Genomic DNA, 27,201 nt, shown 5'->3' with positions numbered 1-27,201 from the left:
AAATAGTTAAAATAACAAACGTTTTCATATAAATTACTTCTAAAAATACTAATTTAAATAAATTGCTAAAATATAACTCAAAATTATTTAATAGTTATAACTATTTTACATATGTTTATTAATAAAATATTTCAGAAGACGAACTGAAAAAGAGTATAAATGACTGTTTTAACAGAGTCAAGTCCTTGAGCGAATACCAAAGCATACGCGCGCGTGCACACACACACACACACACACACACACACACACACACACACACGCGACACTATTAATTGCACCGACAAGCTAAACTTAACAATAATACAAAACTGTTAGTAACTTTTGCGGTGTTATAAAAATAAATAGCGTGCATGAATATTAAATTACAAAAAGAACTGTCACGGAAGAAGAAGAAAAAGAAAGATTGCAATGAAAACAACGCGCCGGCATGAAATATAGTTGCATTTTAATCTCTTTGCCTTTATTAACATGTTTAATTTTCTTTAGTTGTATTTTAAAAGTAATTTTTAAATTATATTCTTTAGACAAGGCAGGCGTATAAAAACCATTAACGAAAAAAAATTATTTTTAGTTTAAAATTTAAACCCGGACCTTGACATTCGAAATATTATTTTAATATTGAGACCGCTCCGTATTATATTTAAACACCTTCCCTCTCACGGCTTATCGATAAACTACTTTTCAGTCGTACAAGATTACAGTTTGTAAGAAAAATTGCACGCCACTATTCTTCAGAATCGTGACGTTTAAATTTTGGAGTTTTTACAATTTTGATAAACCGTTTATATTTTTATTTCTAGTAAGTAAAGTCACGAGCATATTTTTAGCCCTAATAACAATTTTTATTTCGTCTGCTGAAATGAAGATGCATATCTTTTTATAACGGAATGAATACAAAAATTTGTTTTAAACATCGTGCCAAAATCTTTCGTATATTGTGATTCGTGTAATCCGAGGTACAAGTAGAACTACTCAAACGTCGCTTTCTTCGAAAGTAACGATGTTCATTATATAGTCAATACCTTACTTGAGATGAAGATTTCACTTCTAGACCGTACTCTGTCGCATTTCGGTGGGCAAAACGTGCCGATGCCCAACAGTATGTTCGTCTCTGTGAAGAATGTAGCAGGAGGGGTGGAACTTTTATTCCCTCGCGCCTGGCAAGAGATCTTTTTAGTTTTTTGAATGGTAATGATATTTTCACGACTGAATTTATTTCGTGTCAGATCGCTTACGGTTATGGAAGTTAAATGCAAACAGGAATTTTTATAAATTTATTGAAAAGTAGTTTACAGTATTTCTTATATTTCTTACAAAATTTTAATTTAAAAAATAAATTTCTATATAATGTTTTGTACGAATTTAATAAAACAGATTCTATTTATTTCTTAAAAATGTTTAATTAAAAAAAAATGAATTTCTATAAAATGTTTGAACGAATTTAATAAAATTAGATATTTATTATTGTAGGGAATATTATATTTTTCCTTATAATTTTAACAGCCGCGTGCAGTTGCTTTTCATAAAATATTGAAGAAAAAGTTTTTTTCGGTATGAATGCATTATTGGCTGTCATTCTCGTAGAAGTATAAGGTGAATGACATTTATGCGGTAATAATAACATTCAAAAACCTATGTGTGTTCTTAACAAATCGCTCCAGAATATATTTGAAAAATTAACATCACGAATAGGTTAATTTTTTACGTAGAGACCCATGTTTGGCCTCATTATAAAATCTAAATGACGGTAATTTTTTTTATCTTCAGTCATTAACTGGTTTGATGCAGCTCTCCAAGATTCCCTATGTAGTGCTAGTAGTTTCATTTCGGTGTACCTTCATTACATCCTACATCCCTAGCAATGTTTTTTTACATATTCCAAACGTAGCCTTCTTCTTTTTCCTGTTTAGCCTCCGGTAACTACCGTTTAGATAATTCTTCAGAGGATGAATGAGGATGATATGTATGAGTGTAAATGAAGTGTTAGTCTTGTACATTCTGAGTTTGACCATTCCTGAGATGTGTGGTTAATTGAAACCCAACCACCAAAGAACACCGGTATCCACGATCTAGTATTCAAATCCATGTAAAAATATCTGGCTTTACTAGGACTTGAACGCTGTAACTTTCGACTTCCAAATCAGCTGATTTGGGAAGACGCGTTAACCACTAGACCAACCCGGTGGGTTTCCAAACGTTGCCTGCCTGCACAATTTTTTCCTTCTATCAGTCCCTCCAATATTAAAGCGAATATTCCAGGATGCCTTAATATGCGGCCTATAAGTCTGTCTCTTCTTTTAACTATATTTTTCCAAATGCATCTTTCATCATCGATTTGTCGCAATACCTCTTTGTCACTTTTTCCACCCATCTGACTTTTGAACATTCTCCTGTACCACCGCATTTCAAAAGCTTCTGATCTTTTCTTCTCAGGTACACCGATCGTCCAAGTTTCACGTCCATATAAAGCGACGCTCCAAACATATACTTTCAAAAATCATTTTCTGACGTTTAAATTCATTTTTGATGTAAACAATTTATATTTCTGATTAAAGACTCGTTTCGCCTGTGCTAATCGGCATTTTATATCGCTCCTGCTTTATCCATTTTTAGTAATTCTACTTCCCAAATAACAAAATTCTTCTACCTCCGTAATCTTTTCTCTTCCTATTTTTATATTTAATGGCCCATCTACATTATTTCGACTACATTTCATTACTTTCGTTTACATCATTAACTGCCAGTTCTATGTAAAGATTAAAAGTAACGGGGATAAGAAACATCCTTGTCGGACTCTCCCTTTTTTATTAAGGCTTCTTTCTTATGTTCTTGGATTATTACTGTTGCTGTTTCGTTCCTGTAAATGTTAGCAATTCTTCTTCTATTTCTGTATTTGAACCCAGATTTTTTTAAAATTCTGAACATTTTATTCCGGTGTACGTTATCGAACGCCTTTACTTGGTCTATAAATGCCAAGTATGTTTGTTTGTTTTTCTTTAATCTTCCTTCTACTATTAATCTGAGAACTAGAATTGCTTCCCTTGTCCCTATACCTTTTCTGAAACCAAATCGGTCTTCTCCTAACACTTCTTCCACTCTCCTCTCGGTTCTTCTGTACAGAATTTTAGTTAAGATTTTTTGATGCACGATTAGTTAAGCTAATTGTTCTGTATTCTTATCTTTTATCTGCTCCTACTTTCATCGGTATCATGACTATAACACTCTTTTTGAAGTCTGACGGAACTTCCCCTTTTTCGTAAATATTATACACCAGTTTGTGTAATCTATCAATCGCTTCCTTACCTGCAATGCACAGTAAATCTGCAGGTATTCCATCTATTACAGGAGCCTTTCTGCCATTCAAACAATTTAAAAAAAGTTGTATTATTTTTTTCTCAAAGATTGACCGCTTTGAAATATAAAGCGGTCAAATGTAGCGTTAATGCATGTAAGCGGTTAATTTATTTTTACATTAAAAAGATTAAATTAAATGAAAGGCCTCCTTGCAACTCGTTATAAAAATCGAAAAAACAGGTGTATTATAACAATTTTAACAGTCGCTTTTTTTTGAGAAATTTCCAAAATTTCAAAATCGAATCTTTAATTAAAAAGGTTCACGTGATTTTAATATATTAGTTTGTCTAATTATTTTTTTGCAATTATTATAAATACATCCTGAACAAAAGTTAAAAAATTATTTTCTAAATAAAATATCCTTCTTACAAAATGAAACCAGGAGAAAAAACATTAAAAATAAACAACAACATTCAAAACTAGTCTTTCTTTAGATTTTTATTTTTTGAACTCGGCTCAAATTAAAAACAAAATCCTATTTAAAAAAAATGTTTAATTTTGCTTCGACTTAAAAAATGATGAAATCGAACAATACCATCCAGTCTTTTCTTTTTTTAATAAGTTCTTGAAGGCTGTTTTTTCAAGTTTATTATTTTTCTTATTTCGGGTAATTAAGATAGCCCGTAAGGGTAATAACCTATTGTGGATAGGCCTATAAAAATTGCCGCCTTTCATAAAGGTAAAAAAAATATTTAAAAAAATTCAGAGAAAAACGTTAAGGTTAACTAAGCTCGACTAGTGAGACGGCTACGGCTAGGAATTTTTTTTTTTTTAATGAAAGTGTTTCAAAAAATTTTTGAAGTTTCGCCTGAAAATATCTGAATATCAGAATTACAACAGCCTGAATATAAATATCATTACACGATATAACAATACAACACTACGTAATGAAGGAAAAATTAATTTAAAAAAATCTTCAAATCCTCTATAATGATCATTTAATTAATTTTTTTTAATTTTTTTATATAACTTCCACTAAACGTTATTTGGAAATACTGAGTACAAGGTAAGCAAAATAATATATCTACAAAATGGAATAAACAAAATCGGCGGTTCATCCTTTTTAATATATTGATTTTTTTTTTTTTTCATTTAAGTCCTTCCCATTATTTTAGAAATATTGATCAAAGCGGTCCTTTGTAATAATGTAACATCGATTTTACATACATCAGTCTGCACCAAATAAATAACAGCACGAATAATAAGTGGATACATATAATTATAAAAATGGATTCTCCAAAGAATACCTAACGAAATTTGTAGATCACAGAAAATCCGTCGGTTAACAAAAATATTCTTTTACATAAATTTTACTACTTGCAGGTCATATACTTGAAAACAGATAGTACATTAAAAAAAAGTATTTTAATTCTATTAAAACTTTTAGGCAAACATCGAGTGACGATCTAGAAATGGTTGTTAGCACGCAGACTCCTACATAATCTGGACTCGGGCTCATTTACCGGCAAAGGTATTATTATTTTCAGTTGCCACTTAATTAAATTTCATCATCCTAGCTGAAATACGTGTAAAATGCGCGTAAATCGGTAAAAATGAAAATTTTTTTCACAATTTAAAAATGAAAAATTTTAAATGTAAAAATGAAAATTTTATACACAATTGATAAGTATCAATTGTGTATAAAATTTTCCTGGTAACGCAAGTTTTCTATTTTCGTTTCTTTTATGATACGAAATTGATAAAATATATATATATATATTAAATTGTTTAATAAAACCTTTTCCTTTCTTTTTCCTGTTTAGCCTCAGGTAACTACCGTTTAAATAATTCTTCAGAGAATGAATGAGGATGATTATGTATGAGTGTAAATGAAGTGTAGTCTTGTACATTCTCAGTTCGACCGTTCTGAGATGTGTGGTTAATTGAAACCCAACCACCAAAGAACACCGGTATCCGCGATCTATTATTCAAATCCGTATAAAAATAACTGGCTTTACTAGTGTTTAATAAAACCTGAAAGAAAAATCCGTAACACAATCTTAATCAAATTAAATACGGTAATCGATCAGGTGTACATAAAACAGATAATTTAAAACGCTAGGTTAAGCTTGATCAAATTAATTAGTTTTTTTTTTAGTTTTTTACGCTAAGAAACGCTAAAAATTAATTAGGAATAATAATAACATAGATTTTTAAAATGCAGCAGGAGGGGTTTTTATTAAGATATAAATTGCTTAAATCGTTCTCTTTTATAAGTCATACATTAAAACATCTACTGTTTTTATATTTTTAATTTATAAATTAATAAGTCACTAAAATGTTTTACGAGTTAATTTATTAAAACCTCTCCTCTATCTTTCTCACTCGCTCGCTCTCTTTCTCTCTCTCAAAGTGTGTTTATTATTACTTTTTTTTTAATACTGATTCCTATCGTAATTTCGAAGTAATAAAACCGCTGTTAAAATGAAGCAATGTTTGTTAGACGGGCTGTAGCGTCGGAAATCTTTGTCGGCATATCTTCAGTTACAGAAGGATTGTTGCTCTTTCTTTATCTCAGTCGCACTTAACCTCTCTTTTTTCTCTCTGTAACCTTCTTTCTCGTTTAACGTTGTTCACAGTGCTGCGGGCTGGACGCGTCTCAGATCTCCTGCCAAATCTCTATCACCACACCTGCTTCCCCTTGCCCGCCCTTTCTAAAACTTCTAACTTGTTCTTCCTTTCAAACAAGTGCGCAAAAATGTTAATATGTCAGTACACGATATTCGTTAACTAGAATTACAACATTACTTTTTTTTAATTTATTGCTTTTTGTTAACAAGATAACAATAACGATTAAATCATACATCCCGGTCATCACACGCTTTAAAAATTGCCATTTCATCTCGCCTTCTGCAGCAGTACTTAACGGTGGTTCCGGAGGCTAAAAAAAAAATGCAGCTCCATATAAAAATTAATAAGAAATGGAACTAATGCATATACAGAAAAGTTCTTCCGATTCTTCATGAGAATGATCGCGCGTGTAAAAAATTTGGTTTATTTCATTCCGCTTAAATTTGTTATATATTTTCTTATTCTTTCATTAGTTCTCGGATAATAAATAATAAATATACTGCAGTAAGTAATGCCGGAAAATACTCTTTACTATACAGTAAGGACAAGAGGAAGAAAGGGAGAGAGACACTATTGATGCTGGATACTATGTTTTTAAAATGGAAAAAAAATCGTCGCTTAACTTGAAAAAAAATACAAAGGATTTATTACAATAATAATTTATTCGATTATTTTCTTTTGACCGGCAAATAATTTAACGTACAGAAAAGTAGAAGAAATTCTGACAAAATACATTTAATATATATATATATATATATATATATATCACATCCCGTCAAGTATTTTTAACGATGTAATATTTATAATGAACACTGTTCGCATACGACACTTTTTCAAAACAGAAATTTGTCTCCGAATTTATTTTCAAAATAAGTGATCATTCTGTCTTTGTCGTTATGGTACGCAGTACTTTGTGTATTACACTTTCATTCGATAATTTGCCTACTAAATAAAGTGTCTTTTTCATTTTAGTATAAGACATTTTTATTAATTCTACGTTAAACTGTATGGACGATTCCATCTTCAAGTCTGAGGAAAAAATGATATCAAAACACATTCAGTCAAACTTTAACTTTCATTCGATCACATTTATATTTCAATGTAAGACATTTTTTTTACATATGCCTAAACATATTTACGTCGAGCTAATGTTTTTTTTTTTTTTTTTTTTTTTTTGTGCAAACCATTTATATACTAGATCTCAACGAAAGAGATGCGATGAAGAAAATGTATCGCAACTATTTCTAAATAGTATTCTTAATAGTGTTTCTTAATAACCTTACCGATTATATGAACGTGAAATAAAAATGAAACTTTGTAGTACGAAAATGATCGAATGAAAATTAAAGTTTGACTGAATGCGTTTAGATTTCTTTTTTTTTTAAGTTAAAGCTGGAATCATTCATAGAGTTGCATGCAGATTAACTCAGACTTACTCCTAAATAATCTCTTTTGTAAACAAAAAAGAATGATCACTAATTTTTACTTCCTTGTAAAGGAAGTATTGTAATCACGAAAAATTTCGGTTTTCAGATTTTAATGGAAATATCCATTTTGACTATTTTCGGCGTGATGTATTTACGTACGTATGTATGTATCTCACATAACTCAAAAACGGTTAGTTGTAGAATGTTGAAATTTTGGATTTATATAATGAAAAGCTAAAAATTATTAATTTCATAAAAAAGTTCTATTTATTTTTAGAAGTTTTAGGAGAAGACCAATTTGGTTTCAGGAAAAGTATAGGGACAAGGGAAGCAATTTTAGGTCTCAGATTAATAGTAGAAGGAAGATTAAAGAAAAACAAACCAACATACTTGGCGTTTATAGACCTAGAAAAGGCTTTCGATAACGTAGACTGGAATAAAATGTTCAGCATCTTAAAAAAATTAGGGTTCAAATACAGAGATAGAAGAACAATTGCTAACATGTACAGGAACCAAACAGCAACAATAACTATTGAAGAACATAAGAAAGAAGCCCTAATAAGAAAGGGAGTCCGACAAGGATGTTCCCTATCTCCGTTACTTTTTAATCTTTACATGGAACTAGCAGTTAATGATGTTAAAGAACAATTTAGATTCGGAGTAACAGTACAAGGTGAAAAGATAAAGATGCTACGATTTGCTGATGATATAGTAATTCTAGCCGAGAGTAAAAAGTATTTAGAAGAAACAATGAACGGCATAGATGAAGTCCTACGCAAAAACTATCGCATGAAAATAAACAAGAACAAAACAAAAGTAATGAAATGTAGTAGAAATAACAAAGATGGACCACTAAATATGAAAATAGGAAGAGAAAAGATTATGGAGGTAGAAGAATTTTGTTATTTGGGAAGTAGAATTACTAAAGATGGACGAAGCAGGAGCGATATAAAATGCCGAATAGCACAAGCGAAACGAGCCTTCAGTAAGAAATATAATTTGTTTACATCAAAAATTAATTTAAATGTCAGGAAAAGATTTTTGAAAGTGTATGTTTGGAGTGTCGCTTTATATGGAAGTGAAACTTGGACGATCGGAGTATCTGAGAAGAAAAGATTAGAAGCTTTTGAAATGCGGTGCTATAGGAGAATGTTAAAAATCAGACGGGTGGATAAAGTGACAAATGAAGAGGTATTGCGGCAAATAGATGAAGAAAGTAGCATTTGGAAAAATATAGTTAAAAGAAGAGACAGACTTATAGGCCACATACTAAGGCATCCTGGAATAGTCGCTTTAATATTGGAAGGACAGGTAGAAGGGAAAAATTGTGTAGGCAGGCCACGTTTGGAGTATGTAAAACAAATTGTTGGGGATGTAGGATGTAGAGGGTATACTGAAATGAAACGACTAGCACTAGATAGGGAATCTTGGAGAGCTGCATCAAACCAGTCAAATGACTGAAGACAAAAAAAAAAATTATTTTTAGTTTCTTATGTTTATTTAAAAAAATGTTAATCCTGTTAACATTTTATTAATATAAAAATATTTATACAATAATTGATGTTTTATGATAGATTAAAATTAGGTTGCATTATTACCAAAATTTACGTTTTTTTCATAATATAACTAAATTTCACATTTACTAATTGCCAAGATTCTTCTTTTGTTTCATTTCGTCTCCATTATAGCCCCGAAGGTGACGAATTACAGATATTATAATGTATATTTGTTTCCTTAATTTAAAATAAAAACTACTTTGACTGCATTACAAATGTTTTAAATACAATACGATTGAAAAAAATGTGTGATAATAAGTAATTTCTAAAGACGCACAACAATGTTTAAATTCTCTCTTGCTACAAATTCAGACAGAATCTGATGTAGTGTAATAAAGAACATATTATAATGGAATGAGAATTGTATAAGTTACACTAATAATATTGTATATATACACTTATATATATATATAAACTGAAATATATAAAGATCATGGGTGAAACGCTAAACATTAAAAAAAAATGCGAAAGTAAATATCGTATTACATTGTTAACTACGTTAGCGATTATGAACACAGCCAACGGCCAAGTCTTTTATCGATCTACAATGATGTTTTTAGATACATTTATTTATACATATACATACATACACTATGGATCAGGGCAAGCGAAACGAGCCATTCGCATCTAGGCAAACGAAGATCGTTGTAACAAAAATCGTTCGTTATACTCACGGTTGTTAAAGTAAAACTGATAAATAAATATTAAAGTACGAAAAGCTTTCTTTCCTTCGCCGTTGCCCTCATTCTCGACATAGAATATCTGATCCGCTCTCCTGCTGTAGACAAACATACGTAAAACCCTTTTAGTTCCCCTTTCCATTATCCTAGATATCCTATCTCGGAACGATGGATAAAGAGCTGAAAATAGGTAATGGTATAAAACTCATAGTCTTTTTTTATGTCGAAAATCGAAATCATAAACCGTATTAGGTCATCGTCCAAGAGGAATAATTCACAAATTCATCCCCTAAGGGAGATGAATCTCCTTAAGGGGGGCCTCTGTCTACGGCTTAAAACTGGGATATATAACGTGCATATATTCTGAAAATTTGAAAGCAGTCGGTGTAGTTGATTCTCGCCTGATGCTAATGCAAACGGACAGAGCTACCATAAACTTCCGTACATATGTGTGTGTGTGAGTGTGTGTTTTTTTTTGTTGGCTAGGAATATTTGATCTGCGTTTGTTTGCTTCGTAATTGTTTTTGGTAAATATACTATATTTTAGAACTTTAATATTTAATTATGTTGGCTGCATTTATTTTTATATCGTAGTACATATCTTCATATGCATATTTAATTTGTAAGAGCGATTACAAAAGTTAATAACATTTTTATGTTTTCTTTGAATTCCGATGAATTTTCGAATATTCTTCCAGTCGGTTTCCCCAATCCAATATTATATTCATTCGTGCAGTTTTAATTTTTATATCGACACAAAATATTAATTAAACATACTTTGTTTAGTTAATATTTTTGCAAAATTTTGCGCACTGTGTAATTTTCAAAACACCCTTTTGCCTATAATTGCTGGCATTTTATAATTGGGGAATTGTCTCGTTATACCGTTGTTTTTTTTCTTCTTCAGATCCAAGAGTATTTTTACTTCCTTGTACGAAATAAAGAAATTATTGTGATCGCGAAAAATTTCGGTCTTCAGATTTCAACGGAAATATCCAGTTAGACTATTTTAGGCGCGCTGTATGTATGTACGTACGTATGTATGTACCTCGCATAACTCAAAAACGATTAGCCGTTGGAAATTTTTAATTTAAGACTGTTGTAACATCTAGTTGTGCACCTCCCCTTTTGATTGTAATCGACTGAATCAAAAGTGTCCAAAATCCAAAACAATTTGGATTTTGAACTTTTTCATAACTGGAATAATAAGCCCTCACTGAGAAAATTTCAACGATATAACATAAGTGGTACTTATTTTCATCGGTTCCAGAGTTATAGCCAAATGAAATTTTAATTAATGAAATATTTGGATCTTATAAGGGGAAAGCACATCAGTTCGAATCAGATTTCTCCTTTTTTAACTTTTTTTTTCTAATTTAAATATAACGTTTTTTTCATTATTAACTTCCAGTTGTAAAAAAAAATTAGGATAAATAATTATACAATAATAACAATAAAAAAAAATGAAAAAATTTCAAATTTATTAATGAAATAAAATTTTATGTGCTTTTAAAAATGTGTATATGTAACTTAATAGGCGTACAAGGAAGTCATGTGGTGTCTACATCAGATTTTTTTTTCGATTGAATAAAATGCTGTTCTATTAAACTACAGAAAAAAACCATTGTTTCGTATTATCAATAGTTCTAAAAAAATAATTCGAAGTCATATTTAAAAAGCGAATCGTATTAACTGAGCTCAGTAAAATGAGGACGTTCTTATTTCGATCTATGTTTATTTTTTCTAAAGTTATTTTTCGACAAATAGAGTTATTTCAACTACGCTTTTTTTTTTTAATGAAGTTCCTTGTGGTCCTACGGTAGCTTTTTTTCAGGTAATGAGTATTACGGAAGAAAATTACGAGTATTCTGCTTCTGTATGTTTTTTTAATTAGATAAAACAACATACATTATTTCCCAAGGCATCAGTAATAAATTATTACTGTACTTAAACGAGTATTACGGAAAACTAGGTTAAATATAGGTTAATTTTTTACGTTAAAAAACTCATTTTCGAGATCCTTATCTCATATTCAGTAACAATCTGCTTATTTCTTTACACCTCATATTTTTCTTTTCACGATTCGGGTAGGTTTCTCGCGTTTTCTACTAACAGTTTCTTCAAATGTGCATGTTTAATGTAGGTCTGTCCGCATTTAAATAAAAGTAAAAGTAATTAAGTTTTAAAAAACTTCAAAAACACCTACATAAAAAGTAAACGATAATTCTGTTTCAATTTTTTGGTATTTCGGCTTTTTGAAGTCGGCGTGAAATTAAGAATTATCTGTTGTCGGTAATCGTTTTAAATTTTAAGTTAACTAGAAAAGTCGAAATTTAATAAAGAATTAAAATTTTTTTTTCATTTTTTTTTTTTAATTCTGGTTCGGTATCTTATTTTAATTACGACAAAGCGAAATGCATTATTTCCCACGGCATCGGTAATAAATTATTACTGCGGTTAAATTAATTATATTATTAACCTTTTATTCCTAGAATTAATTTTAACATAACCTTGCAGACGAAAAAGTTATAACCAATAATAGATCGGTCAAATTATTTATGTTGCGTACTTCATTAAAATTTGTAATAATCTATCATGCGACTCAATTATAGTTCTATGTTATTTATTTATCTACAATATAATTATAGTTCTGTTTGAAAGAGATCGGAGATATATCGGCTTAAGACATTTAGTAAAAGGAAATTTACTCTTCCGCACAAAGGTTTTAATATTCTATTGTAATACCGAACGTTTGTAAAATAACAAATATGGAAAAGAATTCAACGGTATTAAGCGAATATTACTCCAGAACATTAATACAATATTTACATTACTTGCTTAGGGTAAACTTAACGTTTAACTTTTTTTTATTTTTTTATATGTGGCTGGTCGCACTTCGGAAATGACGTTGAAAAACTATTTATTTTGTAACTGGATTTAAACAGTTAAAAGTCAAAGGTTGAACTTTTAAATACGAGTATATTCGTTAAAGGCTGCTTCATTATTAAAAAGCCTTTACAAATTTGTAAATGGTTCTCGTTCAGAATATCATTATTTTCTTTTTTTAATCAATATTTCCTCGCTTTCTTTAATTCAAGAATTCAACGTACTAAGATTTCACGCTAACAAAAAGGAGAATAACCGATTATAATTAGAAAAAATGTGCCGTTATTTTAGGGGGAAAAGAAGGAGCGATCGTACCTCAAAATTAAGTTGAGGTTGTGGTGTTTTCGGCAACGGTGGTGGAGCTGCCGGCGACGTTGTGGATGGTGGTTCATCTGACTGCGGTCGTAATAACTCCTCGGTATCTGATGGACGGCCCTCACTACAGTCGGTTGGCAGCACTGCTGAAACAATCACATCAAAATAAAAATTATTAGCTATATAATATAAAATAAGTAATTAACATAAAATTCCGATTCAAATTACTAATAGTAATTAGGGTTGTTAAGAGTAATTTTGAGGCTAGCTACAATAAAGCCACAGTATTTCCAATTTTATAATAATTTCAGTTGAAAATGTTTTTTTTTTTTTAATTTATTATTATTTTAGCCGCGTGAAATATACTGTTACCAAGAAAATCGTAAAATAATTTCAAAAAAAATATTAACAAATTCAATCCTACATTATGGTAATTCGTTTTAATGTATAATTACAATATAGTTTAAAACTGTTTAAACGAATTTTTTTTACACTAACAAAAAATCATTAAGGGTACAAATTTACAACTTTTGTGATTAATATTGAGTTTGAATAGTATTTCTACCCGATAAGGGATCGTTTGAAAAAGATAAATAAATAGAAATTACAAGTTTAAATAAGAATTCCTATATTTAAGCGCCATGTATAAATTAAACCTCCCTCTACGCTTAAGATAACGTTTGAAAACCTTTTTTTTCCTCCTGTTTAGCCTCCGGGAATTACCGTTCAGGTATTACTTCAGAGGATGAATTCGGATGATATGTATGAGTTTAAATGAAGTGTAGTCTTGTACACTCAGTTCGACCGTTCCTGAGATGTGTGGTTGATAGAAATTCAACCGTCAAAGAACACCGGTATCCACGATCTAGTATTCAAATCCGTATAAAAGTAACTTTTAACCTTTACTAAGTAAGTAACCTTTACTAGGATTTGAACGTTGGAACTCTCGACTTCCAAATCAGCTGATTTGGGAAGACGCGTTTATCATTAGACCAACCCGGTGGCTAGCGTTTAACCTACTTTATAACACCAAAATTACAGATAATAATAGAAATTGAGTCGATAGGTTGGAAAAACATTTTTAAAATGTATACAATTTCTGTTATTACGGTTAAGAAGCGCTTTTCTTTTTATACTTCGAAAAATACTTTGATAGTATCTTTCTTTTGATAATCTTAAAACCTACCTTATACAATTTATATAAAGTGAAACCCCCTATGACGTACAGTATTCCCTTAATTTCACTACTTAATCCCACTTTTTTAAAATCTGATACATTGTATTTCTCTCAATACACAAGCTAACAAATAAAATTCTATAAATTATGTAAGTGTAACTATTTCTTATATTTATGGAAAGCCAAATAGACGCCAACACACAAATAAATAATCATATAATTCGAGATGTGTGTGCTCAGTGTTCGTCAAAACACCAAGAAATACAAAAATTTTACGGGAAAACTATTTTTTGACTGTAAGTAAAATAGTATGCTTGTGTTTAAATTATACCGAATTAATATTATACCGAATTAATATAAATATTAAAAAAAAACAAAAAACAGTTCAAACTGAAAATAAAATATTTCAATATCGGAAACGTTATCGTAACAATTTAACAAAAAATAGTTATTGTAAAAGATTTTTGTCGGTAGTTTACAAATATTAACAAAATTCTTAATTTTTAATAAACCGTTACACGAGCTACATCGTTGAAGAAAACATGAAAGAACCCGATAAAATGAAGATTAAGTCGATGCAATTAGAAAAGAGTGACTTAACGAATGAGATTCACCGTAATACAGCAAGAAGAGTATAAATGTAAAAAAAGAAATAGACTGTAAGAAAAGGGGGGAAGTAAAGGTATCAGCCTATAAATATACACACGAATATGATGACGTGTGATAAGCCGACAACGAGAAACATAAATGCCGCCGCCAAAGCGGCCGGGTTACATTCTCAATATCATATTTCCCCTCTTGTCCTACCTTCCTATAACCATCCCACCCCGCAGTCGATTCAGATTCCGTCGCGCGACAGCCGGCTGATATTTTAGATTCTTTAATAGCAAACGTCGTCCCGTCCTGTAATTTATAGATATAGGAATAAATGCTAAAGATTATATATACATAAAGGTAGTGGTAATAGCTAACAGGTGAGGCGTCTCTTTTTAGAGATGACTGGAATGTTTACTTCGTCCCTTCGTCGGAATTTTCTTTTAATTTTAATTACGTAAATAAAATACAGTAAATTATAGTAAAAAAATGCCTAGCTCATCGATATTTTTCAATTTTTATATTTTAAATATAATCATTACAGAATTATATTTTTTCCCGCGCTTGTAATACACTAATAAAAAGAAAAAGAATCTGCAATAAATTACGACGTTTTTTTTAGCCTTGATGTATAATTTTATTTCAAGACAGATTGGGGGGAAAAGCACAACGGTGTTGCTCATCTTTCCCGCCATTTGCCGGGAGCTTAAAATTTAGCCAATAAAGATGTAAATAATTAATAATAAAGTTTTCAACTGACTTTTGTTTATTTAACTAAATAAAACATAAAAACACTAAAAGTTGTAGAATATGTAACAGAAGAACAGTTTGACGCCATTCCACAACGAAACAATTTCGAAGGTACTGCATCTGTATCTACTATTACACAGTACGTATTTCTAAAACTACTGTATCCTTTTTGACACTTGAGATTCTTTTTCCTTTCATTATTTTTCATTCATCCTGCGGTTAAGCGATTTCATGAAACCTTGTACGAACGTTTTAGTGTTGTTTCAACATACCAAAATAGTTTTATACAAAAAGAACTCCCTAACTTTAGTGAGAGCCGAAATAGCAAAATCTTTTTGGGCACCACGCCATATTGAAACCGAATGCATAGGACATATTTTTTACGAACCGAAATGACAGATGAAACTTTTCTTAAATATAATTAACGCTTACGTTTTTAAATAAACTCTCGACAAAATTATGGCACTATCGATAAAAACAAGAGAAAACAGGAGTAATTATTATTTATAATTTTACAAATTTTCATTAAAATTAACATCCCTCGGTAATGTTTTAGAAAAGAAAAAGGTTAAATATGCAGTAAAAATAATTTTTTATTATAAAGAAGGTTGTAGGATAAAAAGATTTTTCAAATAAAAACAGAAACAAAAGTTTGTTGTCTTAACAATTGCACTTAACATTCTCTCCACAAATTAGCATTAGTTATAATAAGGACAATAACCTTGTATGCTTGTAACTGCCTTTTAAGTATCCTTTATCTGAAAAACTATGCTAAAAAAACGAAGAAAAAAAATCAAAATTACTAAAAAGATTGAGATTGCAAGCATTGCGGATTAGAACCTAGACCGATTATTTTCTCGCGTAATTAATTCATTATCACGTCTGACGAACAGTAAAAACTTTAGCGCTTTATCAGTGAAAATAGAATATCCATTCTTGGAATCTTACTCCAAGTAACAATAATTTTTTTGTCATTCGATCGTTTCGATGTTATTTTTAATTTCCTTCATTTCATATTTCGTTTAACGTTTAATATATTCTAATAATTGTCATCGTTTATAGGTTTACTCTCGACACATACCTCAATTATCTGTGTTCTCTAAAAACGAGAGAAATAAAACTCTGGCATAAATTTCTCTCCTCTTGTACTAGTCTTAAAATTTCATCACCTCGAACTTTACGAACCCAGCTAGCTAATTTTCAACATCCTCCAATAACAGCACGTTTCAAATGTTTACGATTTTTCTTATTTATGAATTTCGTAAACAAGTAATTTTAAGCGATTGGTGGCTTCTTTGATTCACCAAACATATTAAGTTAAAATGATATTCATAAGCGTAAAATAGGATAATTATTATTGACAAAATAGATAATTATTGGGACAGAAAGGAAGCAATTGACGGTCTCTACATGGCTTGGCGTGACAGATGGCGAGATTCGGACAAAGGAAGGAGGACCTATGAGCTCATAAGCGATGTCAGGAACTGGGTGGAGCGAAAGCATGCACAGGCTACGAATTTACCCAGCTCCTATCTGGAGACGGATGTTTTCGGGACTCTCTGTACAGGATGGGCAGATGCCATACAAGTCGCTGTCACGATTGCGGCGGACTGGATACAGCAAAATATGTGATGTTTTTTTACCATAGATGGCGCAACTTAAGAGCGGTGTTCGAGATCAGGGTGTGGAGGGGGCCAACAATATAATCGAGGTGATGCTCAGCAATAGCGACAAATGGCTATGTATCTTGGCTACAATGACATCAGTGATATGAGAGAAGGCCGATGAAGAGAGGCGACGACAGGCTGAGCAGATGCGGATCTATAGAGACGTGGAGTTCGATGACGGGTGATCAAGGGAGGCCTGCTTCTAGGGGTACGTGGCGGGAGCTCCTCGAAGTCGTCGCTCGTCGATCGCTCCCTGGGGACGCCTTCCGGTCATACGGATTCGGATAGTAGAGTGCCTGGGTGATCATGCAGGGGCTGTACATACCGTATGGTTTAGATCCGGCCCATGCATAATAGGAGGGGAGGTTTTTTTAAAGGGTGAGAGCCCCGCACTGCCGTCAGTGCGGGTTGACGGCGGCTGGCAGAGCTTTTTCCTCCCACTACGAAAAAAAAAATTATTGTTGACATACAAAATTTACCAAACATTAGTGTATTATTGAACAACAAAATTTAAATACTGTATAAGCGTAGCACTACACTTATACAATTTAATTGCTTATTAGAGCGTTTATTTACTACCGCAAAACGGTTGTAATTAAAACGGCCACTGAAGCTGTGTAATCTCCGAAAATTTTCTGGATAAATAATAACTTGTACATAGTCACATCGTTTTTTTCTTATTTATTTATTTTATTATTTTTTTCTAATAAGTTAATTTCAAACTGCAATTCGTAAAAAACTACGGAGTATTATTATTTAAATTTGTTTTGTTTTTTTATTACCGATATAAGTAGTAAGTAAACCAAAGGATATCTAATTACAACCCGACTTATAGAACATTAATCACAAATACTGAAGAAAATAACAAAAACTTTAACTGTAAATTATTAAAAAGATGACGGAATATCTGCTTTAACTTTCTGTCCGTTTTATAGCCGACTGAACAACAACTTTTACCGCAACGAATAATAAATTTTATATGACCAGAACTATCCCACAAAGAATGATCAATCACCTACAGAGTTACAAGTTAAAAAGAAATAAGGTTCCTTCATTCGCGTGAGAGGAAAGTTTTATTTACGGCTTGAACAGTAAGAGTATAAAAGTATACTACCAAAGAGATGTTCGTGACCAGACAAGCGCTAATTACAGTCGCCGAGTTCGTTTTAATTACAAAGCTAGGTTCTTTCGTATTAAAAATGTATCACTTTTAAGCCATCTAACTAACCACTTTGTTTTAAAAATGCAACAAAAATTTGCATTTTTAAATAACAATTTTTAATAGATATATGTTTTACTATCATTATATAATCTAAAATTCTCGCTATCCAGTATTCTTTTAACGTAGAAATTAAGTCCCGTAAGAGAAATTAATAACAATAATACAGAAAGAAAAAAAAAACATAAATTGCATACGAAATAAATATCCTTTCTTATCAACATATTCAGTCGGAAATAGAAATATAATTTTTACAACTTTAAGTTAGAACTGGAATCACGAACAAGGACATGAAAAACTTTACGGAAACACTCTCCTTAATTAAATGACTTTTTCTTGAGAGATAAAAGTAAACACTTAAAACACAATCAAAAAATTAATAAAATAAAACAAAAATAATTCACTAAAAATTAGAAAATATTTTCTTATTTTAGTTTTTGAAATTTAGATTTTTAGAAAATAGCACTAAATTATAAAAAAAAGAGGTCATTGATATTCAATTAGATTCACGTTTCAAAAAATATGAAAAATTAAGATTACTAGGTAAAGTCGTATTTTTTTGTTGATTATTTTATTAAACATTTACAGTTTTATTTTATGAAAATATTGATAGAACTGCAGAAAACTGCTGCATAAAAAACTAATTTAGAAAAACGGAACATGAAAAATCAGCGTTTTAAGAAAAGAAATAGAGTAATAACGTAGATCTCTTACGAGCAAGACTCTCTGGAATCCGGATATTTCTTTTTAGCGACTTTTCGAAGAAAATTAAGGGGTATTAACTCTTGTTTGTACGATAGTATTGAAGGGTGAAATTGAATTTTCGTTACGTTTTGAAGTATGAAGAGTACGAAATACCTTTCATTTAAATTTTGGTTTCCTTATATAAATAAAAATATTTCTTTTTAAATCGATCTTTTCGGGAATTATATTCCTGTGCACTATAAAAATTATATTAATCCGATCAACCCAAGTACAGAATTAGTAAAATAAAATAAAATTAAGGATGATACCTACCTTATTCCATAATCCAAACAAGAGCGCTTTCGCGAGTAACTCGCATCATCAGTTGCTCTATAATTTTTCAAATCTTTCATTGCAAATTGCAGATTAAAATTAACTTTTAAAATTGTTAAAAGATCCCTTTCCAATTAAATCAAAACAGAGATTTAACTAATTTTTTTTTAATTAAAGATTTTAAATTGTAAATTAATTTTAAAAATTACATATATACAAAATATGAAGTCATTAATAAAAAATTTTAGTTTTATTACTGTTTTGATTTAATTAGAAAAGGATCTTTTAATAATTTTAAATTTTAATTTTAATGTGCAATTTCGAACGTACAATTTTAATTTTAATGTGTAATTTGCAACGAAATATTTGAAACATTTTAGTGCAACTGATGATGCGAGGTACTCGCGAAAGCGCTCTTGCTATGATTATAGAATAAGGTAGGTGTCATCCTATTTTATTTTATTAATTCTGTACTTGGGTTGATCGTATTAATATATGTATGGAAACCAGAATTTAATTTAATTAGCTTTAGTATATAAAAACTTATTGTACCTTTTTTACTCTTTCGTCCTCTGTAGTCCGTCCTTTCAACCGTCTGATTTAAAATATCAAATTTCCTCCCCAAAAAGAATTATTATATAGTCCGAAATCAGTTTCAATTATTAAAAAAATTGTACAAAACCATTTCTTTAATACTGACTTTTGAAAAGGAGGAATTCTCAACTAATATATATAAATGGCTATATATATATATATATACGCCTTTGTATAAAATCTGTGGGTCGAAACCTCCATAACTATAAGATCGATTTCATTGAAATTTAAATATGCTGTAGTAATCTCTGAAGTTTTACATATGAAAATTGTGTAACGTCGATTTGAGGTTATGTGACTCATGCGAAATAGTGAGGGCGTCGGAAATGAAAAGTCGGTCTTCAACAGAACTGCGCAAGAATTTTTTTCATCTAATTTTCCAACAATTTTTTTATAAGTTTCCACCATAAAACCTATTTGAAGTTGTGCATTTGATGAAGATTGGTCGAGTTATTCTTCATGTACATTCAATTTATGCACACAAATAAGGAAATACTTGAATATCCGGCTTTTGCATACAGATATCAAAATGAAAGAAAATACAAGTTTCCATATTTTATTAATATCCTCTCTCTCTCTCTCTCTATATATATATATATATATATATATATATATATATATATATATAAATGGATCGAATTGAGAAATTTCTCGTTTTCAAAAGCTAGTAGTATAAAAGAAGTTGTTTTGTAAATTTTTTTTTTATTACTGAAACGGACTTTCGGACTAGAATATTTTTTAGAGGCGAAAATTTGATATTTTAAATCAAACGGTGAAAAGCGTGTACTACAGAGATAGAAAGAGTAAAAGAGGTACTAAAAAAATTACATTGAAATTGTAAACCGTACGGTAGGAGTTTCGCAGATATCATTTCTCCCGCTCAAAAAACAAAATTTCTGAAATATAAATAAAACTGTTTTTAACAAAATGATACTTTTTATATTATTGTTAAATTAACTTTTTTTTTAATTTCTCCACCGATTAGTTTAATTAGTTCTAATTGTAGAATAAAAATTATTTTTTTTTTTTTTTGTCTTCAGTCATTTGACTGGTTTGATGCAGCTCTCCAAGATTCCCTATCTAGTGCTAGTCGTTTCATTTCAGTATACCCTCTACATCCTACATCCCCAACAATTTGTTTTACATACTCCAAACGTGGCCTGCCTACACAATTTTTCCCTTCTACCTGCCCTTCCAATATTAAAGCGACTATTCCAGGATGCCTTAGTATGTGGCCTATAAGTCTGTCTCTTCTTTTAACTATATTTTTCCAAATGCTTCTTTCTTCATCTGTTTGCCGCAATACCTCTTCATTTGTCACTTTATCCACCCATCTGATTTTTAACATTCTCCTATAGCACCGCATTTCAAAAGCTTCTAATCTTTTCTTCTCAGATACTCCGATCGTCCAAGTTTCACTTCCATATAAAGCGACACTCCAAACATACACTTTCAAAAATCTTTTCCTGACATTTAAATTAATTTTTGATGTAAACAAATTATATTTCTTACTGAAGGGTCGTTTAGCTTGTGCTATTCGGCATTTTATATCGCTCCTGCTTCGTCCATCTTTAGTAATTTTACTTCCCAAATAACAAAATTCTTCTACCTCCGTAATCTTTTCTCCTCCTATTTTCACATTCAGTGGTCCATCTTTGTTATTTCTACTACATTTCATTACTTTTGTTTTGTTCTTGTTTATTTTCACGCGATAGTTCTTGCGTAGGACTTCATCTATGCCGTTCATTGTTTCTTCTAAATTCTTTTTACTCTCGGCTAGAATTACTATATCATCAGCAAATCGTAGCATCTTTATCTTTTCACTTTGTACTGTTACTCCGAATCTAAGTTGTTCTTTAACATCATTAACTGCTAGTTCCATGTAAAGATTAAAAAGTAACGAAGATAGGGAACATCCTTGTCGGACTCCCTTTCTTATTACGGCTTCTTTCTTATGTTCTTCAATTGTTACTGTTGCTGTTTGGTTCCTGTACATGTTAGCAATTGTTCTTAAAAAAATGTTGTTCTTATAAAAATTTTACCGATCGAATTTATTTCTGTTTTATGTAACATATCTTTGTTGCCACATTTGCAACGCTTTCCTATCGTTCATGTTTTTTGTGTTTCATTAGCAGCTATAATCTCTTGTAAACTAATACTTTTATTTTTCTTTTAATGAAGCGATGGGAATTAAAAAAATTATTCCATTTTCAGTATTTTCATTTACATAAGTTTACATAAGAGTATTTACTATTAAAACAAGCTGTAGTATATTTTCTTTAAAATTTTATTATTTCAAGTACATTATCAAGTTTTTATACCCTACCTAGTACTGTCAAGTACTGCTACCTAGCGGCGCGATTCATAAATTCACATTTTTGAGGAAAACGTGACATATTCGAGTCCCGCGGTTCATCAAATAAAGAAAGAGACGTTGTCTAACAAAATTCGAGGTATTTTTTAAAAATATTCTTTATTACAAATTTTTAAAAATATTTTTTATTACGAACCGAAATATAATATTTCCTTGCTTATCTTTTAATTTTTTCCCCATTTTCATTTCACTTTTGGGTTAGATCATGTTTGGAACTGTAAACATAGTTCGCTGACTTCGCCGTGCCGTCCAGTTCTGCGGACTCTTACCGGCGAAGTTCTAACAAAATTCTTGATACGTTTTTCCTACAGGGAAATTTTCTTTTATAAATATCTTTATAATTTGTAAATATATTTTTATATACGGAGAACGACAAATTAAAAAAATATATATTACTCTTAATCCAGTTTTCTAATAGGCGAAAGAACACAAGAACACATGTAGTTAGCCTATTTTATCGATGAAGTTGAATAACGTTAATTACTTAAAACGATAAGTGTAGGTTTTCGATTTCAATTAAATTCACTTAGCAGTGTTAAATCAGTATAAATGAATAGTTCATTTTCATGAGAAATTAAATTTGAATGTATACAAAGGTAATTAAAAAAATAAATAATACAGTTTCAATATCAGGATAAAATACAACAAAAACTCACACAATTTTGTTATTTTTTATTATTAGAGTAAAAGCACAAATGATTATATATGGCACAGCTTCACAGCTTGTTGTGTGTGTGTGTGTGTGTGTGTGTGTGTGTGTGTGTGTGTGTGTGTGTGTGCGCGTGCTCACTCTCTCTCTCTCTCTCTCTCTCTCATACTCTCTCTCTTATACACATACCTTGAAAACCTTTAGTCAGATTTCATAAGAAAGCTACCTATTGTAACGGGTACCATGATTCGACTTCCGGAAAAATGACAATCTTCGCGTTTCACATCCCCCAGACCCTAAAACCATTGTCAGTTCAAAGGTTTATATATATATTTATTTTTATATATAAATATTCTTTAATAGTCAAAATCGGATCATGGGGGGTGAAAATGGGAGGGCATTTTTGAAAAAAACAAAATATCGCTATAACTTTCGTATAAGTAAAATATCGAATTCATTTAAAGTTCCTACTATTCTTTGAATAAGAGCCTAAAACGTATGTAAGTAAAGCTTTTTGATATCTCCAACCATTGGCCCAGGAGGTGGAAAAAATGGGGTATCGAAGACAAAAAAATCATATCTCCCTTAATAGGCGCAGTATTGAATCAATTTAAAGTGAAAGTTAGTCCTCTAAACATTACATAAAACTTTTGTCTGAAATAAGTTTTGATAAGACCAACCCTTACGGCAAGGGATAACCAAAATGTTCCTGGAATTGTGAGATGGGGCTTCTCGTATGCTAAACATGTGAAACTTTTTTTCACTTGCAACCATTGTATTGAGTAAATTTGAATTTTTTCCTAACTTTAAGATGGACATTTTTTTTATCCCCTTCTTAGCACCGGTGAAATCTACCTCCGCCTTCCGGCATGCCGAATGGGATTTTTTTATGTAATACTTTTTTTTGTAGTATAGCGCGTTTTATGATAGGGAAACGCTGGAAATTAGAGGCAGTGATGTTTAACACTATTCGACGATGAAAGCGAGACGGGTAAAATATAATTTTATTATGAAAATGTATAGGAAATAACTATTTTTTAAAGCTTCAAAAATGTTTTATAAAGTTCGAAAACCTACCTTCAATTTAGTATTATTTTCGTCTACATAGACGATAAATATTGTTGAGGATTTTTTACACATTGTTTGTTTTTATTTGCAAATTAATTTGCTTCCCAATGTTTTGAACTTTTCATAGAGATTAAAAATTTGATGAGCCGTTTTTTTCTGAAAAAAAAATGTTTTTCTTTAACGAAAATCGATCGAGTTATGATTTAAAAATAAACGCGCATTCACATCACGCATTTTATACTCAAACAGTTTTATTTTATTATTAAAATCAAAACTTTTTTATTAAATTTGATTGGGATACAAAAAAATCCCTTTCAGCACGGCCGGAAGACGGGGGTAGATTTCTCCGGTACTAAGGAGATAAAAAAAAGTCCACCTTAAAGTTAAGAAAAACTTCAAATTTACTAAATACGACAGTGATTGCATAGCATACGACAGCTCCATCTTCTTACTATTCCAGCAACATTTTGGTCATATCAAAAACTGTTTCAGACAAACGTTTTAGGTAATGTTTAGAGGACTAACGACCACTTTAAATCGACCCGATACTTTGCCTATTAAGGGAGGTATGATTTTTTGTCTTCGAAACTCCATTTTTTCCACCCCCTGGCCAATAGTTGGTGATATTAAAAATCTTTAGTTACATAAGTTTTAGGCTCTTATTCAAAGAACAGTAGGAAATTTAAACGAATTCGATATTTTACTTAATAAGAAAATTATAGCGATATTTTGTTTTTTCGAAAATGCCCTCCCATTTCCACCCCCATAGTCGATTTTGCCCATTAATGAACTAGACCAATATTTTGGGTCGTTATATTTTACGTTATCAATTTGAAAGCGATTGACAAAAAATTACGGCAATAACCGACGGTGGTTTTGGAGTCTGGGGGGATGTGAAACGCGAAGATATGTCGAAATTTTCCGCAAGTCGAATCATGGTACCCATTACAATAGGTAACGTTCTAATGAAATGTACCTAAAAAAAAAAATCGACAGATATAGTAGGGAAAATTTAAGAACACTTGAAATTATACGAATTTATTACTTAATCACATCTTCCTTTTAAAAAAAAAATTAAAACGGTCGATTAAGTTACATTAACTTATAATTTCAATTAATGCAAATAAAAAAATAAAAAATATTAATATTATACCGACCGCAAGTAAAACTGTTATATATTTAAATAAAAAGGAATAATAAATAAATAAATAATGAAATTCAGGATTATTCATGAATCAAGAATACGCAAAGAATCGTCCGGTGAACCTGACCGTAAAGCAACCGGTAAGATATGTATAAGCAAATTAAATATCAGGAGGTGAAGTTTTATTTATATGCGCGTAGGTTAGGCGGTAAACCAGATAAATAAATAAAATATTGAATATGCATTATGTAGTAAAATGTATGCCAACTGTTACATTTGTAACCGAGGATATTAGCGTATATATCGTGAACCGTACGACCTCAAGAAAAAAACGACCTTGGTAAAAGCTAAGAACATACTTCATATTTACCGTTCCCGCTTAAAGGATGGAAACTACGCTGCGCCGGTTATAGCTTTCTTCCTATTCCTCCGACCTTCTCTCTTACCTTTCTGAGATTCCAATCTATAAATGTTGTTTATATACACGCTCTTTTTTAACGTGTAACTTACTCTCAAACTAATAAATATCTCTTTATCTGTGTCGCACAATAACGTTAATATTTTATTAATGTCGACACCGTATTAAAAATTTATACGTTTACCTGTGGTTGTAGAGTTAAATATTTCCGTAGTAGAAAAAAATTCAATTCAACGACATAACTGAACCGTCGTATCTTACGGAGAACGACAGTCGTTTAATACGTTTAGAAAAGAAGCGATTCTAAATCGAAGCCGTGTCTATTTTTCATTTAATTATGAATGTTCAAACGTAACTCGAGACCGTAGATCGGAATTTTTTTCTTGTAAATTAAATCCTCCACGCGGTCTTATAAAAATAACTTAGCCGAAAGATAATTTGGATAAAAAAAATCTTAACGTAACTATAATCATCTAAATATTTATTTTAGATGATTTGAAGATAATTTATTTATCATAATTAATGTTTGAAAACGGTTCGCTTTGCTAGAGCGTTATATATAAATCGGGTAATGTCGTGCTGATATTCATTTATCAAATTTCCAAAGTTTATTTTCTACCGAATTAAAAAACAATTCTGTTAAAAACTTTTAAAAATAAAACCGTAATCCCTTGCGGTTTTGGACCCTTTTCAAAATCACTCAGAAAAACCGAATTGAAAAAATTCTGAAAATAGAGAGGAGAATTGTCAGAACGTGTATCAATAAAAAACACCAAAAAGAAGGCCAATGGTGGATTGTGCCAAATGAGGTGGTGTATCGAGAAATAGAGCCTGTTACTGATACTATGCGGAAAAAAAGAATCTCTTTCTTCGGTCATCTCATAAGGACACCGCAAACAAGACTGTCAAGAAATATCATTGAAAAGCTCTGGTTCCAAAAGCTCAAAGGGATCAAAGAAATTAGAGAAGATGTGAAAGAATTGGGAATTTCCCTGACTGACCTACAGAATAAAACTGGAAAAATTACAAAGCTAAAAGATAAAAGCATTAGATTTAAACAAAAGACAGACAAACGACAAAATACAACGAAGAGGGTGTTTACGGATGAAGAAAAGAAAGCAACATCTGAACGGATGAAGAAATACTGGGCAGCTCGGAAGAGTAAAATAACACGCTTTTCTCAGAAAAGATCCAACTAAAATTGACTTAAGTGGTCCCATGTTGGCCGTAAAAGCATAATAATAATAATATATTAATATACTTGTATTTATACGCGCAGTACAGAAATTCTCTACTTTAAATAAAAGATTGTAATCTTTTTTTCCATTTTGAACAAGTTAACTAACAATATTGATTGTTCATGGTAGTTAGCATTTTAATGTTTTTACTTTCTTGCAAGTACTGTAATCGCGAAAAATTTAGGTTTTCAGTTACAACGGAAATATCCATTTTGACCATCCCTGAATCCATTTTGACTAGTTTCGGCGTGACGTCTGTACGTACGTGCGTACGAACGTATCTCGCGTAACTCAAAAACGATTATCCGTAGAAGGTTGAAACTTTTGTAACATCTAGCTGTGCACCTCCCCTTTTGATTACAATCGACTGGAACAAAAGTTTCAAAAAAGTCCAAAATCCAACAAATTTTGATTTTGCACTGTTTCTTAACTGAATTAATAAGCCCTCATTGAGAGCTTTTCAACGATATATTATTAGTGGTACTTATTTTCATTGGATTCAG

The 27,201-nt window shown here is 30.9% G+C and overlaps 1 protein-coding gene and 1 long non-coding RNA gene across 3 annotated transcripts in view; one reads left to right on the top strand and one right to left on the bottom strand.

The window, feature by feature from the left end:
- Positions 1-27,201, top strand: part of LOC142322452 (uncharacterized) — a 445,013-nt gene that overhangs the window by 17,684 nt on the left and 400,128 nt on the right. The gene's annotated exons all lie outside the window — the stretch shown is intronic.
- Positions 1-27,201, bottom strand: part of nkd (NKD inhibitor of WNT signaling pathway naked cuticle) — a 165,852-nt gene that overhangs the window by 35,177 nt on the left and 103,474 nt on the right. The window contains exon 2 of one of the 2 annotated variants that reach the window (XM_075361550.1): positions 12,790-12,935. In XM_075361550.1, the coding sequence (XP_075217665.1) occupies positions 12,790-12,935 (146 nt within the window). The remainder of the gene's footprint in view (positions 1-12,789; positions 12,936-27,201) is intronic. The other variant, XM_075361551.1, reaches the window with a different exon arrangement.

The sequence above is a fragment of the Lycorma delicatula genome, chromosome 3, assembly GCF_047948215.1.
Source record: "Lycorma delicatula isolate Av1 chromosome 3, ASM4794821v1, whole genome shotgun sequence".
Taxonomy (NCBI): Eukaryota; Metazoa; Arthropoda; class Insecta; order Hemiptera; family Fulgoridae; genus Lycorma; species Lycorma delicatula.
The sequence above is the reverse complement of the archived record's forward strand: the minus strand, read 5'-3'. Positions and strand labels throughout refer to the sequence as shown.